The sequence below is a fragment of the Eublepharis macularius genome, chromosome 15 (assembly GCF_028583425.1).
Source record: "Eublepharis macularius isolate TG4126 chromosome 15, MPM_Emac_v1.0, whole genome shotgun sequence".
In the NCBI taxonomy this organism is placed as follows: Eukaryota; Metazoa; Chordata; class Lepidosauria; order Squamata; family Eublepharidae; genus Eublepharis; species Eublepharis macularius.
In genome coordinates, this window is record NC_072804.1 from 18,194,719 (window position 1) to 18,214,329 (window position 19,611).

Consider the following 19,611-nt stretch of genomic DNA (forward strand, 5'->3'; position numbering starts at 1 on the left):
GGAGAATAGCAATGCTTTCCCACTGTGACGCATGCAGGGATGGGTAGATAGTGCATGCTAATTGATGGATTAAACATGTTTAAGGAAATGCCCAATATAGAGAAGTAGAAATAGGAGAAAATATATGTTAGCAGATAGAATGTGTTCAGTGGGTTGGATCCAGGGCAAAATCTTGGCTTGCGCTAGAGCTCTTGCACAAGTGGAAAAAGACTGTGGCAGTCATGCTTATTGAATCTCGTGCCACCAGCTTCTGGATCCAGTATTATATATAGAAGGGAAAAACAAGGTGTTCCATAAGATCTTCACAAGCAGAGCTGTGCTGAGTCCGTTTATGTTTCTGCTCGTGCATTGCTACATCCGAGCCAATGGGTTGAATCCAGCCAGTTTTTCAGTTGGTAAAAAAGGGAGGAAAGGTGCTCTTTGACTGCCAAAAAAGGCTATGCTGATGATCACAGGACCTACATGGACCATAGCCACGAGGGACGGGACCTGTAGTAAAGAGATTAATTGGGCGGGGTTGAGCCAAAAAGGTGTCCAGATCTTACTCATTAAGCCCCAGTCAGATGCTAAAAAAATTGCAAACATAGTTTAGGAGATAGTTTCAGGTTGGCAGTGATGTTGATCTGCAGTACAAGAACAGGATGCAGGCCCAATAGGACCTTAAGGACCAACTAGATTTTCAGGGTATGATCTTTTGAGAGTCACAACTCCCTTGATCTTTGACTCGCGAAAGTTCATACCTTGGAAATCTTGTTGGCGTTTAAGGTGCTATTGGACCCGATAGTTTAGGAAGTTGAACTTCAGCAGCAAATAGGGGACTCAAAGTGTGCATTTCCAATTGGTTGGGGAAAAGGTAGAACTTTGATGTGATTGGTGGCTGTCTTTTCTTGGGATTGGTTGGTTTTATAAGGGTAAAAGCCTGATGAGATCAGTGGGGCAGGTTTGATTGGTTTAAAAAAAACAGTAAAAACTGATGATGTCACCGAGAAGGTGGCTAAGTTTCTCCATTCTGCTTTGAAGTCGCGTCAAAGGATATCACGGAAATAAGCTCTAAATGTATTTATGTATTCGTAATGCAGTATTCTTTTAACTTTGTTCTTTTTTGTAAATGGATAACTTGAATTGCTGCTATATGCCAATAAAGGCTAACTTGAACTTGAACAGTAAAACCTAGGATGGCTCGAGAAAAGATGCTGTCTAAAGGAAGCGCATAAAGCAGATTAGGAAAAGAAAGGGAACGTAGGATTCTTATTAGTGGGAAGGACACGGCATATGCCAGATCAGAACTGGGGAAAGTAACATCTGGATATTGTCATAAATCACAAGTTTAATAATCCTGGACCTGATGTTAAAAACTCAAGTGCAACTTACATCCTACATGTTAACAAACAATGTCTGTTTGTTAACATGGTGGATTTGTTCATTACAATAAAATTCTCGAAACCTTTTAAAAGTTGGTTCTGTTCTCGTCAGAGTTTTATATTGGTTTACGTTTCTTGTATAGCTTAAAGCATTCCTAAACTTCCAAGCATGCTCTTGGATTTAGCAGAGTCCTGTATTTTACAGACTGAAGATTTAGATGTCAGAGATTTATATCCTAATTAATAATTGACCTACGTCTGTTTACGAGTTCAGTGGGTAATGGATTGCACTGCCGCAGAAGGGGGCAGTGTGCTGTATGATACAGTAACAGATGTCTGGTTGGTCAGAACCTCACAGGAAGGAATATACTTAATGTACTTCGGAGGCAAATGGCAAAGGATGAATCGGAGCAAACAGACAGGAGAAAACACAGCCTCTGTCTACGAACCTATGGGGAGCAGAGGCAAAGGTCCCAAGGGATGGAGAGAGGGATGACGCAAAGCGCAAGAGGGAAGTATTTGGAAAAGAGAGCTAGGGCTGGCCCTCGCCCACCCATTCTGATTTCTGCACCCCTTCCCAGGATTTGGTGGGCACCTTGGTAGTCATTTATAAAGTTTACAGCTTCCTCGTGTGAATGGAGTTGTTGCAGACCTGAGGAAGTCTTGTTGACTTTTCAAAGAAATTAAAACTGCTCCAGAATATTTAATTTAATTTAATTTAGTATTATTTAATTTCCTGATTGTAATCTAGCAGCGCTTGGCCAATAAAACAAATAAACCAATAAAAGCAAAATCTTGTTTCCTCCCATCACATCAACACCTAAGTTTGCTTTTTGCAGCAGCATAGGACTTAATACCTGTCGATATGAGTTTTGTTGCGGGCGGTTGCACTTTGATGTGTTGCTTCATTGGTGAGATGGAGTCTAAAAGACTTCCCTTGTCAAGTATTCCTTTTGCAGATGTACACTTTGGCCTCTCAACTTCCCTTCAGGATTTACACCCTGCCTTGGTTGTTCTGAATCATCTCAAGTCTTTGAATTTTATAGGCTGCCGTTGGGGACAAAGCTCTATGAAACTGGCTCCTTTTTTCTTCTGTATGAGTCTTCCCTGATCATCGTAGAATGTTGTATTGTCAGCAAGTTCTCTGGAAGAGTCAGCACGCTAGTAAGCTCTAAGTACAGAGGAGAACTACATGAGATGAGTTACCTGAGTTTGTGCAAGTGAACAAACCTACACATTAGCCTTCTGTGCACTCGTTCACACAGTCACACGCCTCTCGATCCCATGGACAGATGGGCACAAGTTTTCTCCCAGGTCCTTGGGGGGAGGATTGAATTCCATGCTGTACCTCATCTTTGCTCATGCGGATGGGAAGGGGAGCATGGCTGGGTCACTTCTCCCGCCACAGCCATGCCGAGGCTGCTTTCTGGGAGGGCAGCACAAAGGGTGGACTGGCCAGGCAGTGGGATTTGCAGCTCCCGGCCTGGTCACTCAGAGCCAAGCCACAAGTGACGCCTGACACAGGTTGGACACTTGTCAGCTTCCCTCAAGTTTTGATGGGAAATGTAGGCGTCCTGGTTTTGCAGCTTGGCTCTCCATTTAATTGAAGTTTACAGAAACCCCTCACACAAACCCAGCGGAGGGGAAGGGGGGCGTCTGGTGAGAGCCCGATGCCTGCACTCCCCTCCCAACTGCATGTTCTCCCTCCCATAGACTGCCGCTCTGTAAACTTCAATTAAATGGAGAGCCAAGCTGCAAGACCAGGAGGCCTACATTTCCCATCAAAACTTGAGGGAAGCTGACAAGCGTCCAACCTGTGTCAGGCGTCACTTGTAGCTTGGCTCTCACTCATTAATTTTCCCCACTAATGCATCAAGCATCTGAGAACATTACAAAGGGAACACACTCATAGGTTTATGAGGGGTGGCGATGTCTCCCACAGCTAGAAATTTGTGAGCATTTGAAACAATTATGAGTGAGAGGGTAGTATAAAAGTAACAGAGAAAGGATGGCAGTAATACATAATTCATAAGTGTTCATGTCTTCTTGAAAAACAGCATATAAAATGCTTTATTGGGGATCTTTTTAACACTGAAGAGGGAAGGAGAAGAAATGCCTCTATTGCCATGATTTCAACTGAGTAACTCATTTTTTTACAACAACAACAAAAATCCCGCTTAACAAAGGGTTAAATCAAGCAACATCCGGCAATCTCAGGTCACGTGCTCCCTTTCATCCCAACAACAACCAAGTAATGTATAACAGATGAAAAGGGAGGAAGGCAATCAAGCAAGCAGGGATCCCTGGAATAGCAGGGATTTTAAAAAGCATGAAAAGGAAAGATCACATAAGAAAAAAATTATGAACTGCTACAGCTGTTAACAGAGTGGGGAGGGGAGACACACTAGAGAACCAATGAAAAAAGGAGCATATCGGAGCAATTGCCTCATGCCCTACCCAGCAAGAATGAAAAGAATAAGAGAGAGAAGTAGGAACAACAGAACGGACGCTCTACAAATTCAACTCAGATTTATTATACGGTCAGTGACCAGCACAAAAAAAATACTACAAACTCACAGAGTTAAAATTATTAGTAAAAATAGCACAAAATTAAAATAATTAAAACAGTAATATAAAAGGGTGGTATTTACATAAACCCTGATTATGCGCGCATTTGATGGATTTTATAGGCTGTTGCACAAAATTTTGCAACTGAGAGCCAAGCTACAAGTGACGCCTGACACAGGTTGGACACTTGTCAGCTTCCCTCAAGTTTTGATGGGAAATGTAGGTGTTCTGGTCTGGCAGCTTGGCTCTCCATTTAATTGAAGTTTACAGAGCGGCAGTCTATGGGAGGGAGAACATGCAGTCGGGAGGGGAGAGCAGGCGTTGGGCTCTCGCCGGGTGCCCCCTTTCCCATCCTCTGGGTGTGTGTGTGGGGGGGGGGTTCTGTAAACTTTAATTAAATGGAGAGCCAAGCTGTAAGACCAGGATTCCTACATTTCCCATCAAAGCTTGAGGTAAGCTGACAAGTGTCCAATCTGTGTCAGGCGTCGCTTGTAGCTTGGCTCTGAGGCTGTAGTTGTCGGATTTTCATCTTCTAGAAGTAGCCTAGCTTATTCCAAGCTTGTTCTTCCAGGTATGCTATTGATCAAGGGAGTAATGAGCTTGATGTGAGCATCTTGATAGAAGGGACAACGCTCTACACTAGCGACTCTATAGTTGCGAGCTCAAAACTTGCAAATGCAACCCACACACCCAGAGATCCCATGAAATTAGCAGATATGTGCTCTGCCTAGGGGAAAGCCAGCACATGAATGTAAGACCACACACAAAATTGTTCACTTGAACAAACTCAGGTAATTCATCTCATGTAGTTCCTGTCTCAGATATACTAAGAAAATTTGTACAAGTGGAACATTCAAAGCTTTCCCCTGTAAAGGAACACACAACTTTTTCATATTCAGATTCTCACTGTGTGAGATGCACGTATTTGGAGCAGGGCTCCTAAGTCCACTGAAGGCTTAGAACGGTGTAACTCTGTTCAGGATTGCACTGTTCAAGACATAATTTTTATGCACTGCCTCAGCATGTCCAGCTTTGATAATTGTACCCTCACATGGGTCGTTTACACACGTCTTAAACATCGCTGAAAATCGTGCAAAACTCACGGAACAAGACATCTTCCTGGCACGATTTCTGATGTCATTGTGCCATGATTCCTGTGGCTCAGTGGTAAGCAGCAGTACTGCAGCCCAAGCTCTGCTCACGACCTGAGTTCGATCCTGCCTCAGGTAGCCTGCTCAAGATTGACTCAGCCTTCCATCCTTCTGAGATTGGTAAAATGAGTTTCCTGGGGGTAAAGTGTAGATGACTGGGGAAGGTAATGGCAAACCATCCCGTAACAAAAAGTCTGCCAAGAAAATGTCATGGTGCGACATCCCCCTGTGGGTCAGTAATGACTTGGTGCTTACACAGGGGACCACCTTTACCTTTAGTATCTATGCTTCTAACTGGAGATACTGGGGATTGAACCTGGGACCTTTTGCATACCAAGTAGATCTTTACCTTAGAGCCACAAGCAGGGAGGTATTGAGCATCCTGTGGGGAGGAGGGCATATTTGTCACTACTGTGGCCTCTCCCAGCTCCCATTCATTTTGATGGGCTTGTGCAAGAGACCTTCCCAGTGGAATGTGGATCAGATCTGTCTTGGTTCTCACTCTGGCACTCAGATCTATTGCCTGAGACAACTGCCAAGCCTTACTTCATACCAAGTCTCTCTCTGATTAGACTGCATAATTCTCAGTCAGCCTTCCTTGTCCTTTGTCCACCATTCATCTGTGGCCGTGGAAGATGCAGTGCCAGGGGGTAAACTCTGACATTGATTGTTCATGCCATACACAGACTTGAAACATACGAACGAGAGTCTCTGAACAAGTGCGGAGAATAACTACAAAGCACCTGAGATTATAAGGAAGCACTTCCAAATCAGAGGGTGATATCTCCAAAGAGTCCTGGCATCTCTTTTTCTAGAAATTAAGTCCATGAAATACACGTTTTCTAGTGGTAGGAACTAGACTTTGAAAGGTGTAGGTTCCTTCTTCAAGGTAAAACGCAGCGACCGGAACTGTATTGTGCATGTGAATAAATCATTTTCAATTTGGGAATCACCTTGACCTAGAGAAAAGTATTCTAGTGTTAGATATTCCCAGTTCTTTTGGATTTTTTTCACTATTTATTTACTTAGCATGTTTCTTTTAATACAAATGTTGCTGAGGCAATTTGCATGCAGTAAAGTGATTTGAAATGTCAGTGCATATAAACTTAGAAATAGATTTTATCGAAGCAGATCAAAAAGAAAATAACAATAAAAACACGCTGCTTGTTAAATCTGAAGTACCTGATAGAATAAAAACAAGACTAAGGAAGAATGGTAGGCCACTTGAAGGAATGTATCCTACAGTTGCAGAGCCACAACCAAAAAGGCTCTGCTCCTAATAGAACCTAGTCTCAGCTCCTACAAAGATAGCACTTGGAACAGATAAGCGATCTCATCTTAAAACTATGGAAGAAGGCGCTTTCCAAGATACTTCAGGCCCAGTTTCCAAACCATTTTCGAAGGCAGCCCCATGTAGTGCGCATTACAGTAGTCCAATCCAGAGGGCATCGGGTATGGATCCTGCCAGAAGAGATGGCATTAACCACTTTGCTGACCAATTCAGCCAGTCTCTCATGATTGGTGCTAAGTGCCAAACTAAATGTGATAGTGTCCCTGAGTCTACCATGGGGACGCCTCTGCCATTTTAGGGATGAAGTTCCCTGTTTACAAATGCTGTGGTGCCCTGATCCTCATTGGGACCACAGTGTGAGGGGGAGAAGAGTCTCCTGCCCCCCCTACTCCATTTTCAAAAGTACAGATGCTCTAGCTCTACTCTCAACAATGCCATTGAGAGGAGAGATGGAATGCTAGAGGGCAAGCGCCCACATACAGTTGCCTTCAACGGCCAGCTGTGTGTGCCTGCACTGCCCTCTCTAGGTAGGCAGTAGCACCAAGAGTAACCACTATTGCTTCAGCCAGCCTGCCCAACAAGGATGGCTCACCCTGCACTGTGGCTGCATGCGACTCCTGCTGAGGGCTAGGCTAGGCTGTGGCAGTAGAGCGCGGCAGTGCGGCTTGGGCCCCTGCATCTCCTGGTACCTCCTCTGGGGGTGCGGAACAGAGCCAAGGTATACCCGTGCACCCACAGGAGACCCTATGTGCTGCCTGGAATACCATAATGGAAGACAGTAAACAAATAAGTAAATAAAGAAGTGCGAATCTAAAGAGAAGTCTGAATCTAAGGGAAGTCTGTGAGCCGGCAGGCATGGCTCCTGCCAGAGCTGTATTATTCATAAAACTGACTAGGCCGAAGCCTGGGGGCCCTGCAGGAAGTATGGGCCAGCCAATTTTTTTTTGCTGAGGCACACCCCCTCATAAATTACAATTAATTTATTCTCTTATATAACCTCTATTAATAAGATAATTAACTGCTTCTTTATTGAAGTGAAACAGATTGTCTCTTATATTAAAACAATTATCCATAAATTATATATTTTTATTAAATAATAAAAAATGTATTCACTTCAAAATATTACAGGATTGAATAATTATACCCCCCAAAATGTGCTTTCCTGAAGAGTTCTACTCGCGCAACAAAAATATTTTTTAAAATTGTGAATGGGATTCTTCAAGGTCCCCATCTCCACCTGGACTCAGCCAATGCCAGGTGGACCAAGGGAGGCGACACCAATAATCTCTCCTGTCACTGTCGGCTGAGAAGCAAAGTGAGCTCTGGCAGTTCCCTCCACAATGCACTGCCCCAAGCAGGCATTTGGTTAGCTAGCCTGGAGAACAGGCCCTGGTTCCCTGTATGTCCATTTGTATGCATGTGTGTTTTTCTTGATCATTGTGCCTCTAGGACATGGTTTTATTGTATAACATTCCACAATGACAATGCTTAATTTTTCAATTTCAGGAGGCTCAGGCGCAGCTAGAGGAATTTAAAAAGAAACACGAAAATGAGATAAGACAGTTGCAGAGAGAGAAAGACGTTCTGTGTGGAAAGCTTCAGGACTGTTCTCAGGAGGTTCGTGAAGCAGAAATCTTGATAATAAATGGGATTTTAATATTTTTTCCTCCTCACCTGAAAGCTTTTTGATGTGATTCATAAGCTTCATCTGTAAAGTATCTGTAGAGAAAATCTCATAGTAATGAATAATGGTAATAACATACGCATCGTTTCACATACAAGTCTCTCAAAGAGGCTCCATGTGCACAGTATCTGTTCTTTCCTTGTATCAGGACAAAACTGCACATTGCCTACCCGCTTGTGTTCCCAGACCCAACTTTGCCTAAGATAAAGTGTGTATGAGAGTCTCTCTACACAAGATGAATTACCCAAGGGCATTCAAGTGAAGGGAGATGCAATATTAGCTGGGAAGCCAAGTTTTAAAAGACAGATCGGAAGGCTCTGTCAGTTTCACCTCTCTAGAGCCAGTGGAGATTGCTCTTCAGAGGGCTTGCTAATTTCATCTTTGGGGAGGTGAAATTGACAGAGCCTTCAGGAAGGTGAAGAATGAAATAAACTCATCCTCTGAGGAGTGATCTCTGCCCCCTCTAGAGAGGTGAAATTGACAAAGCCTTGGAATCTATCTTTTAAAACTCAGCTTCCCGGCTAACATTGCGTCTCCCTTCGCTTGAGCATCCTCGTGTAATTTGTCTCGTATAGAGAGACTCTGAATGTGGGGAGCTTTCAGGGAAAGAGGTAAGAGGACTCCTGAATGTCCTCTTGAAGAGGCTGTCTCCTAACCAACCTTCCGGTTGTGGATCTTTGAGGGGGGAATTGGAAGGGTCATTTGCAGGGGAGAATTGAGAGGCCAGGGAAGGATTAATCGTTCCGTCTTTCACCTGCCAGTTCTCTGCGAATGAACTCACCGATTCTCCTTTACTCCGCAAGGAAAATGCAGGGTTCAGCACCCAGATTCCCCCTTGTAGTTCCACGCCATGAGTAGGTTTTTTTCTCAAGTGCTTCTACAAATTACAGTGAACATGGATGGCACTATATAAATCAGTTGATGGACTCAGCATCCATGGCTCAAGATGGTCAGGCTATGCAATCTTCTCATTATGTTGCTCTAGAGGAGATTGTCAGAAGCAGAGAGGATGGAGGAAAAGAACTTATCCCTTATCGTCACATGGCCCCCTTGAACCCTTCCTCTGTTTTGTGTGATTATATGTGGGCTGCTAAATCTATAATGGATCTGAGCACATGAGGCTCCACTTATCACCAAGGTGATGCATCTTATGTAGCATCCCTTCTAGTTAATATTCACCAGCTATTCAGAACCAAGGCTGGAATTTTTATAAAATAGCATGACTAACACAGAATCCTCTGGGAAATTAGGGGTTGTTAGAAACCTGATGGTTCCCATGTAATAGCTATTGCATATTACTTTGGACTTGGAGTGTTTGCATTATACACATGAATACATTTGCCAGAGGATTTCTCCAGGAGAGTGCAGCAAATCTGGAAAAAATAATGCAGTTAATTTGGAGCAGTAATTCCATAATGCCACACTAGCTCCTGCTGATATGCTGAGAGGCTGAGCTTCCTGGTTTAGATCTTAGCTTGGCCTGTGTTGTGCTTTGAAAGTGCTAGTAATGGTTAGGAGAACCAGTTTTGAATGGCAAAGCCAAGTGGAGATTGAAGGGTTAAATCCCCTTTCCTGTGTTGCCCCGAAGGCAAATTGAAGCTTCAGGAGTCTGGAACTTGTAATTTCTAGGCTAGGCGGTGCTCATGGGTGCCATAGCTCCTGCTGATGCCCTTTCTGGCACCCTCTGGGTGTTTTTAGAAAGTGGGCAGGGCCAGATGGGGCATTTGCCCAACAAGGCTTCTGAGTGGCCGCTGGGTTTTGCTTGGCTGTGCAGATTTATTAAAACTTTGCTTTGGTTGTAGCTGCCACCACATCACAAAGATCTTCACTGTGTAACTGAAAGTAAGCTGTGTCAGCCGTTTTGTGGCTGCTCCCACCATGCCATGCCAGAATTCCAAAGGTGCCTGCAGGCTCAAAAAGGTTGGGGACCCCTGTTCTAGGCAGACTAATAGCTAAACTGAAGTTGACATTGAACGCATGGCTGCCACACCCCACAGCTGTTGCCACACTTTAAAAGGCACAAGACTGGGGAGGGGAAAGAGCTCCGCTCTGCACTTTACAATGGCGATGGCAATTATGTGGCAGCCATGTGTTCACTGTCAGGTTTGGTTAGACTAAAAAAAACATGATGAACTGTCTCATGCCCATTTCAGCCCCTGGGCAGAGTTCCCACCCACATTTATTTTAAACTAACAGTCTCTCTACACAAGACATCTTACACAAAGACACTTAAGTGAAGGGAGGCACAATGTTAGCCAGGAAGTGTAGTTTAAAAAGACAGAGCCTCAGACGAAAAGGAAATTAACCAACCCTCTGAGGAGCAATCTTTGCTGGCTCTGTAGAGAGGTGAAATTAACAGAGCCTTTGGCTCTGTCTTTTTAAACTATGCTTCCCGGCTAACATTGCATCTCTCTGAACTTGAGCATTCTCATGTAAAATGACTTGTGTAAAAAAACTCCCAAACCTAATGAACTCAGTGGGACTTATTTCTGAGCATAATAGCAAAGAATGGAGCTGTCAGGCAGGCAACTCTTGGTATTCGCCCTCCTGCAAAGATACGGGGCTGCCATTTACCTACCTTAAAAGTGTCCTTTTAGAAATACTGAGCAAGTGCATGTGCATTATCATCCATATAGATCAAGCCTATAAAATACACTTTTTAAAATACAGCTCTGAATATGATCCAGAGGAAGATGCGTGTTGTCTGTAAGGTATTGTCTTCCCGTCCCATTTTTAAAACTTGGGGAGAAGGCTTTATTACCTGCTATTACAATGATCAGGGAGACATAAATGTTACAGTTGATATCCCATGAAGGTTATAGGACAATCTTTGAAAATGAACTGTGTCGGTTATTAATTCAGCGCAAGACTGAAATTGGCTAAATCTGAATCTTGTCATGTCTTGTGCTTATTATGACAGTGAAACCTTACCATAAACAGCATATGCATGTGGAATGAGGGAGGCGGGTGAGAAAGTGGTGGGATACAGATGGAAATGGGAAAGAAGGGCGGTGCACCAGAGAGAGAGTATGAGGAGAACACGGTCCTCCTCAGGGGTCATTTCGTAGAAAAAGAGCGGGAGGAACTCATTGGCATACCTCATTAGCATATGCCACACCCCTTGACATCACTGGAAGTACATCATTCGCATAACTGATTTGCATATGCCACACCCCCTGACATCACCTATTCTGGTTGTTTTGGACCCAATCCTGGCCATTCGGGGCCGAAATTGGGCCCAAAATGGCAAAAAGGGGCTGAAAATGGCCGAAAAGGGGCCCAAAATGGTCAAGATCAGGCTGCTGCTGAGCGGGAGAGTGATCCACCACCCGTCAGAGGCCTGATCTGGGCTGTTTCAGCCCCAATCCAGGCCAAAATGGGCCCAAAATGGCCGAGAGTCAGGTGGGCGGGGCCACCTGCCATGTGACCTCTTTGGGGAACTGCGTTCCTGTGCATTCCCCCTCAAAATGAGCCCTGATCCTCCCACTGTTTGTTAATTTGGTAGCTAGGGGACAGGTATGTGTAAGAGAGAGGGGTTGGCTACACTAGAATGCACCCACCAGAACATTATCTGCAGGCTGGTTGTGTGTGTATATTTTGAGCAGTGGTTGGAGTGTTTGATTAGGATCTGGGAAACCCATATGTGAATTTCCATTCTGCCATGGATGTTTGTTGGGTGACCTTGGTGCCAGTCACACACCCTCAGCTGAACCTCCCTCATAGGGTTGTTGTGAGGATAACACAGAGGAGAACAATGTAAGCCACTCGAAGTGTGTATGCATGCGCACACACATTTCATTATTTAAGAATGAAATATACATTCTGTTTAGTTTCATGAGTCTTTTGAAAATCTTTATTTTCCATTTCCAAATGCAGCCTCTGCAGCTGTTTTTTCAAAGGGGAGGGGAAAAAATCCATATTTTGTTCACAGCATGTGTGAAAACGGCTCAGGCATGTATAGCTTTTTACCCACAAGAAAGGGACAGTGGAATAAAATAGCCCCAGCGACTGCATCAGAAAAACGATCTCTGTATTAATGTGCCATGTAATTCTGCCCCCACGCATCTTGTTACCTAGTAGCTGCCTTGCTCAGAAATATAGGTAAACCACTCTGTACTTAGCAAATTGAGGATGTTTAGGATTCTGTCCATCAGTGTGTGTTTCCCATGATCTGCAATTTTTTTCCCCAAAAAACTTTCTTTTTCTCTTGCTAACATAGGTTTTAAGGCTAGAGGATTTCATCAGACAAAACCGGGACATCCCCAGATATGCAGAATTTTCAAAATCTCTCGCCAGAAAACCCTTTGAGAGGCAGCAGGAGGTAAGGCACATATGCTGCAGAGCACTAGAAGGCCAACACCACTATTTTTGACTTGGGTTGTAAGTTCAGCATTGCCATTTTACAATCTCCTCTAAACAGAGCAAGTCAACATGAGCATTAAAAATAGCACTTTCTCAGTCAGCTCAGCCACATTTCCTCATGTCAGGATTTTAGAGGTTCCAGGCGGTTGAAACAATCTCCGTTCTCAAGTTAATCTAATTGTGCGCAAGATCACGGAGGAAGACCTGCCACATTTTTCCCCCTGGTAGTGCCTCCTGTGCAAGTAAATTATTGCCATAATAAAATCCTCTGCCTTTATTTGTCCACAATGGAGCAGAGGTTCATGCACTTTCCATATTCCGTGATCCGTCTACCTAGAGTTTCTTCATCCCCTCTTCTGCTTTACTGTCTCCATGAGACACAGGGCCAAGCTACAAGTGACGAATGACACTTGAACGGCAAGTGTATTTCTCCCTGTTCACTTGCCCTCCACTCAATCCACTTGCCGTTCAAGTGTCATTTGTCACTTGTAGCTTGGCCCTCAATTCCTCGATCCGTTATGCAGTTTCAAAGTAGTCAAGTCCGTGGTTTTCAAATCCTGCAGCATAACATGGTCTTGAGAGAGGCAAAAATGGGCCCTGAGAAATAAAGCCATCATGTTGGACGCTTCCATCACTGTCTGTGAACGCACGGAGTCCCCCATATACCACTGATTACCCACTCTTCTGTGGGTATATGAGAAATTACATCATCTTGGGGGAGGGAGTAAGAAGGCATTCTAAAAAAAAGTGACTTGAGCCCTTTTTTCATTGTCTTCCAGCTGTGTACAATGAATGGATGGCAGGGGGAATTGTGCCACTGGCCTTGCCTCTACTCTTCCTGCACTGACTGAACCTATCTATGTACACAGAGTTCATGTGTACATGGCCCTGGGAAATGCAGCATTCTCAGTTGCATAGAGGGATAATAATAATAATAACATAAGCTTTCAAGAACCACAGCTCTCTTCGTCAGATGCAGATGACGAAGAGAGCTGTGGTTCTCAAAAGCTTATGCTACAATAAAGTTATTAAGTCTTAAAGGTGCTACTGGACTCTTTACTGTTTTGTAACTACAGACTAACCTGGCAAACTCCTCTGACTAATATAACTGTGCTTATATACTGCTCTTCTAGACAGATTAGTGCTTCACCCAGAGCGATGAACAAGTTAGTTATTATTATCCCCACAATACAGCTGGGGAGCTGGGGCTGAGAGGAGTGGCTTACCCAAGGCCACCTACTGAGCTCATGGCAGTCGTGGGATTCGAACCAGTAGACTGCTGATTCACAGCCGAACTACTTAACCGCTGTGTTACAGCAGCACATCTGTGTATATCTGTATATATCTGTATGCGTATATCTGTGTATGTTCATGGGGTCAGTGCATACAAGCATAGTCAACTCATGGAAAGGGGCAGGGGTTCAGAAGGTAGGATCCCTGTGGAAGAGTTTCTGTTTGGTACGCAGAAGTTTCCTGGCATTTCCAAATAATAAAAGAACCAGGCAGTAGGTGATGTGAAAGACCCCAAGATGAGACCCCGGAGAGCTGCTGCCAGTCTTATTGATTTATTCCCCACCTTTCTCTCCAATGGGGCCCAAAGTAGGTTACATAATTCTCCTCTCCTCCATTTTATCCCAACAACCCTGTGAGGTAGGCTTGACTGAGAGTGTGTAACTGGCCTATAGTCATCTAGCAAGTTTTGATGGGAGAGTGGGGATTCAAACCTGGGACCCCCAGATCCTAATCCTACATTCTGTCTACTACAACATATTGGCCTTGATGGACCAAAGATATAAGGCAGGTTTTTTTATTGTTTCAGCTCAGCCGTAGCAATCAACAACATGCAAAAGAAAGAAAGTACAATAATATTAATACCAAATTACAACATCAATACAAACACACAAATTAATCAATAAAACAAAAAAACACATTAACATAATCCTGTCAATAAGTCTAGATCCATCAAATCCATCGAATCGTTTATGATATAATAAATCCTACTAAAAAGGAACGTATTAAATACATTTGTTTATCAATATAATTTACTTCAATAATCTTAACAGTGTCTTGGTAAATGATGCTACAAACTTTGCCATTTGCATCGTGATCCATCTGTCTTTATCTGCCAATAACACAACTAATTTAATTTTCTCTGACCTCCCTGGCAAATGTTGTAAAATATTTCTGCCAATAACACAACTCATTTAATTTGCTCTGACCTCCCTGGCAAACATAAAATATTTCCCGGACAGTTACATAAGGCAGCTTCATATGTGTTTACTCTCTTTAGTAATTGAACACGGATAGAAGATGATGTGAACAAGGCTTTTATCTTGTGTCAAATAATATTGATATAGTTATTTAAAAAGAGTCAGTTACAAGAAATCTGATTAAAAGACATGGTTTCATTTTGCCCTTAAACTTTGATGGGATAGGTATTTGGATCTTGTTTATCTCTACCGCCGCCCTCCTGCCTCCCAGGCCAAATCTTAAATAGCACAGGGCCTGCATCTGGTTGCCTTTTCTGGGTCAAACATGGCCTCTGAGGGCCAAGCTACAAGTGACGAATGACACTTGAACGGCAAGTGAAGAGACTCATGTGTATTCCTCCCTGTTCGCTTGTGCTCTACTTGTGCTCCACTTGCGCTCCACTTGATCACACTTGAACGGCAAGTGAACAGACTCACATGTATTCCTCCTTGTTCACTTGCGCTCCACTTGCGCCCCACTCTATCTCACTTGAACAGCAAGTGAACAGGCTCATATGTATTCCTCCCTGTTCACTTGCGCTCCACATGATCACACTTGAACGGCAAGTGAACAGGCTCATATGTATTCCTCCCTGTTCACTTGCGCTCCGCTTGCACTCCACTCAATCACACTTGAACGGCAAGTGAACAGACTCACATGTATTCCTCCCTATTCACTTGTGCTCCACTTGCACTCCACTCGATCACACTTGAACAGCAAGTGAACAGACTCACATGTATTCCTCCCTCTTGTCTTGTGCTCCACTTGCACTCCACTCAATCACACTTGAATGGCAAGTGAATAGACTCACATGTATTCCCCTCTGTTCACTTGCACTCCACTTGCGCTCCACTAGATCACACTCAAACAGCAAGTGAACAGACTCACATGTATTCCTCTCTGTTCACTTGCGCTCCACTTGCACTCCACTCAGTCATACTTGAACAGCAAGTGAACAGGCTCATATGTATTCCTCCCTGTTCACTTGCGCTCCACTTGCGCCCCACTCAATCACACTTGAACGGCAAGTGAACAGACTCACATGTATTCCTCCCTGTTCACTTGTGCTCCACATGATCACACTTGAACGGCAAGTGAACAGACTCACGTGTATTCCTCCCTGTTCACTTGCGCTCCACTTGCGCTCCACTCGATCACACTTGAACAGCAAGTGAACAGACTCACATGTATTCTTCCCTGTTCACTTGCGCTCCACTTGCACTCCACTCAATCACTGAGAGCCAAGCTACAAGTGACGAATGACTATGTGATCAAGTGGAGCACAAATGGAGCGCAAGTGAACAGGGAGGAATACACGTGAGTCTGTTCACTTGCTGTTCAAGGGTCAGTTCATCACTTGTAGCTTGCCCCTGAGAATAGGGCAGACAAAACTGTAACACGGAGATTTGCTCAGTCAACAATTACAGAAGAATTTCTGTTGAGTCAGTCTATTGGTCGCATCATAGATCAGTTTCTTTACTCTGACCGGGATTGGTTCTTTAGAGTTCTCAGGTTGAAAAAGGCCTTTCCTGTTGCCTGAGATCCATCAGCAGGACCTGCCAGTTATAGAACCTGCGACCTTTTGTACACAAAGTATGTGTTCACCCACTGAGCTGCAGGTCCCATCTATATGCTGCCATCCTGGTTGCTGCCTTTTGAACTCACTGAAGTTTCTGTATAGTCTACAAAGGCAGCTCCATGTAAAGGGCACTGCAGTATACTTTAACCTGGATTTGATCAGGGCATGGATTGCCATGCCCGTTAAATGTGATCAAGTGTGTAAAACAGCTGCCTTTTTTTTTTAGTAAATTTTATTTCAGTATATAAACTCAAAAGTATAATAATATAATCACTAAATCATACATCTATTATCATCTACTTCTACATTTATCAACATAAAACATAAACTAGACATATACATCTTAACATATCTAAACTAACATCATGTAAATTATATAGTTCACATATCGAAAACAGCTGCTTCTGTTACTGTGCTTGAACCGCTATAATGGAAGATGGTCTTGGGAGAAGCAAAGTTTGCGTTCTTGTGTCTCTGTCCGTGGGAAGCCATAGAAAGTGGAGCTGTTGCCTGTGGGTAGAGAATAGCACAAGCAAGCGGTATGAATTTTCAGGGTGGGGGGTTCAGGGGGGTAAAAATATTCACAGCTAGGGGGACCCCTCTGACCATATGGGAAAGGTTGCATTTTGCTGAGAACACTGTAAAAGAGCAGGCTTTAGTTTCTGCCTGGCAGATGAAGTGGTGTGCTGTCACTAACGCAGTTCTAACTCGGGCACAACAGACTAAAAATAACTCCCTCGACCACATAATGCACATTTTTGGTTGGCCTGACACCAAGAGTAGGCTGTGTGGAATGGATGGAAATGATATAATTAAAGCTTTATATTTAAGGTCCTGGTTTCACCCCCCCCCCCACACACTGATTTGCTGGATCTTTGCCAGGTTAATACAAGAAAGCTTTTTCAAAGAAGGGTCCTTGATTTTCATGCTCTTCCCCATGAAACAGTAGCTGTCTCTTTTCAGAAAAGTTGGGCCAAGTCCAGAGGATAATCCCTATGAGCAAGAAAGAAATGACAGGGGCTGGAGAGTGTCGAGGCCTCTAGGATCCATGGCCAAGGTCTAACCAACCTCAAGGCTTAGAACAGTTTTCAAGCATAGGATTGGGCAGGATGCATCCTGCAACTGGCATGGCAGGATGAAGCCCCCGGATTGCCCAGGCTTGGAAGAGCTACTCAGAGCCAGGTTGCACTGGCGCAGTGTCACGAGTTGCACTGGCGCAGTGTCCGAGAACTGCTGTGGTTAAAGTATAAACCCCCAATCATGGCTGAGGTCCTTCCCCTCCCATGTCCCACCCCCCAAATCTCCTGGAATTTCCCAATTTGGAGTTGGCATCTCTAGCTCCTTCGGAGATGGAGGACAGAATTTGTCTTCGCAGGAGGCGAACAGTTGTTCAACCTCAAGGTTGCCTCCTGAAGCAGAAAAACTGTTACTGTAACACACAAGTTATAAGTTGATCAAATGTAATGAGTGGTTTATCTGTTTGATGGAGAGGTATTGGTGGGTTTAGGACACATTCCTTCTATATGAATACATTTGCCTTTCCACCTCCGACATACTGCACTCGTTTGGGGAGGCTCGTACCTTATCCATTCCTCAGGGGCTGTTTGTGGTGGGAACCAGCTGCCAGCCACAAGCCCTCTCAAGCAAGGGCCTCGCCCGCTTTCCTGAAACATGGGGCAGGTGCTCAGAAGAGCCATAGGAAACATGTCAAGAGCCACATGTGACTTGTGAGCCACTGAAGGAATATCACTGGTGTATGCTGTCATTTGAAGGGCAAAGGGATTTGTTTGTGGCCAATACAACTGTTGCTCATCTTGGCTGCCCGCAGTCCAACGGAAAAGTGGCAGCCATTGTCAATATTGTGGAGCCAGCGGTGCGTGAGTAACCAACTGGGCATGTGCGCGAGATGGAATTTTGGCAGGTGTTGCTTGTCACACAATGAGAGCCAGTTTGGTGTAGTGATTAAGAGCAGTGGGACTCTAATCTGGAGAGCCGGGTTTGATTCCACATTCCTCCACTTGTAGCCAGCTGGATGACCTTGGGTCAGTCACGGCTCTCTCAGAGCTCTCTCAGCCCCACCCACCTCACAGGGTGATTGTTGTTGTGGGGATAATAATAACATGCTTTGTAAACCGCTCTGAGTGGGTGTTAAGTTGCCATGAAGGGCAGTATATAAATTGAATGTGTTGTTATTATTTGCCTTTGCATTTGCTGAAATTGCTCCTTTTACACAAGTGTGAACATTACAAGAGTCTTGTCTACCTTTCTGTCTGCGTCACACTCAGGCTAGGTCTGGTGCATGCAAGTCGTGACCCACCAAGCCAAATGCAGCCCTCCAACCATTTATTTTCATCATTTAATAATTTATTAATAAAGACTGTACAACATGGTGTCAACATCAATACCTGCTCGATACAAAAACTGACAATAACAAAATAAGCAACCTGTACAGCCTACTGAATCCCTTCAGACTCTGATCCTTGCTAAATAAACATTTAGGGAATTCCTAGACGTTAAAAAAGAAGTACGGATTTGCTGCAACCACGTCTTGTTCAGCAAGATAATCCACCACGGGGAGCCGAAATTCTTGGAAAGACCTTTGGTATGTTTCCAAATGAGTCTCGTTGTACTTCTCATAATTCTGCTTTGAATGAAATGCTCCCACAAGCTATTATGCCACATTTGTTGTCTTGGGCCCTGTTTCGCCTTCCATTTTTTCGCAATTGCGATTCTAGCAATGGCTAGGAGAGTTGTAATTAATGCAGCTTTTATTTTGGAGCAATTTCTGTCCAATTCAGCATTGGCCAGAAAGATAGCAAAACCGTTTCAGATAAGGCCAGCAAATTACATCCCGTAATTTTATCTCCATTAAAATTTGTCCCCAAAATAGTTGGATAAATGGGTAGTGCCACCAGTCCTCCAGTCATGAAGGGAGTGGGATAAAACCCCTGCTATTTCTGTCAGCCTGGAGGCGAAGCTACAAGTGACGAATGACACTTGAACGGCAAGTGTATTTCTCCCTGTTCACTTGCCCTCCACTCAATCCACTTGCCGTTCAAGTGTCATTCGTCACTTGTAGCTTGGCCCTGGGATTATATGTTTGGAGTCACCAAACAACCAGCAGAGTACTCCATGTGACTGATCCCCTGTGTCGCCCCCCTGGTCTCCGTGTTTCTGGCCTGTCACCCTCTTTCCTGACAGCCACTTCTTCCCCAATCAAAGAACCGATCCTAGCTGTCTTCTTCCTCATTGGAGCAGGTAGTGCTTCAGAAGAACATCGGAGGCATCACATTAGTGTCTGCAGGAGCACCCATTCAGAAACAGGCTGCTTGGCTTCTAACCTCCCCATATTTTATCAGAAGCCA

General features: G+C 44.2%; 1 protein-coding gene across 2 annotated transcripts in view; it reads left to right on the forward strand.

Moving 5' to 3' along the window:
- The window catches only part of FAM184B (family with sequence similarity 184 member B), a 124,216-nt gene that overhangs the window by 60,705 nt on the left and 43,900 nt on the right, over positions 1-19,611 (forward strand). For both annotated transcript variants that reach the window (XM_054999585.1, XM_054999586.1), the window contains exons 5-6: positions 7,878-7,988; positions 12,275-12,376. In XM_054999585.1, coding sequence (XP_054855560.1) covers positions 7,878-7,988; positions 12,275-12,376 — 213 coding nt within the window. The remainder of the gene's footprint in view (positions 1-7,877; positions 7,989-12,274; positions 12,377-19,611) is intronic.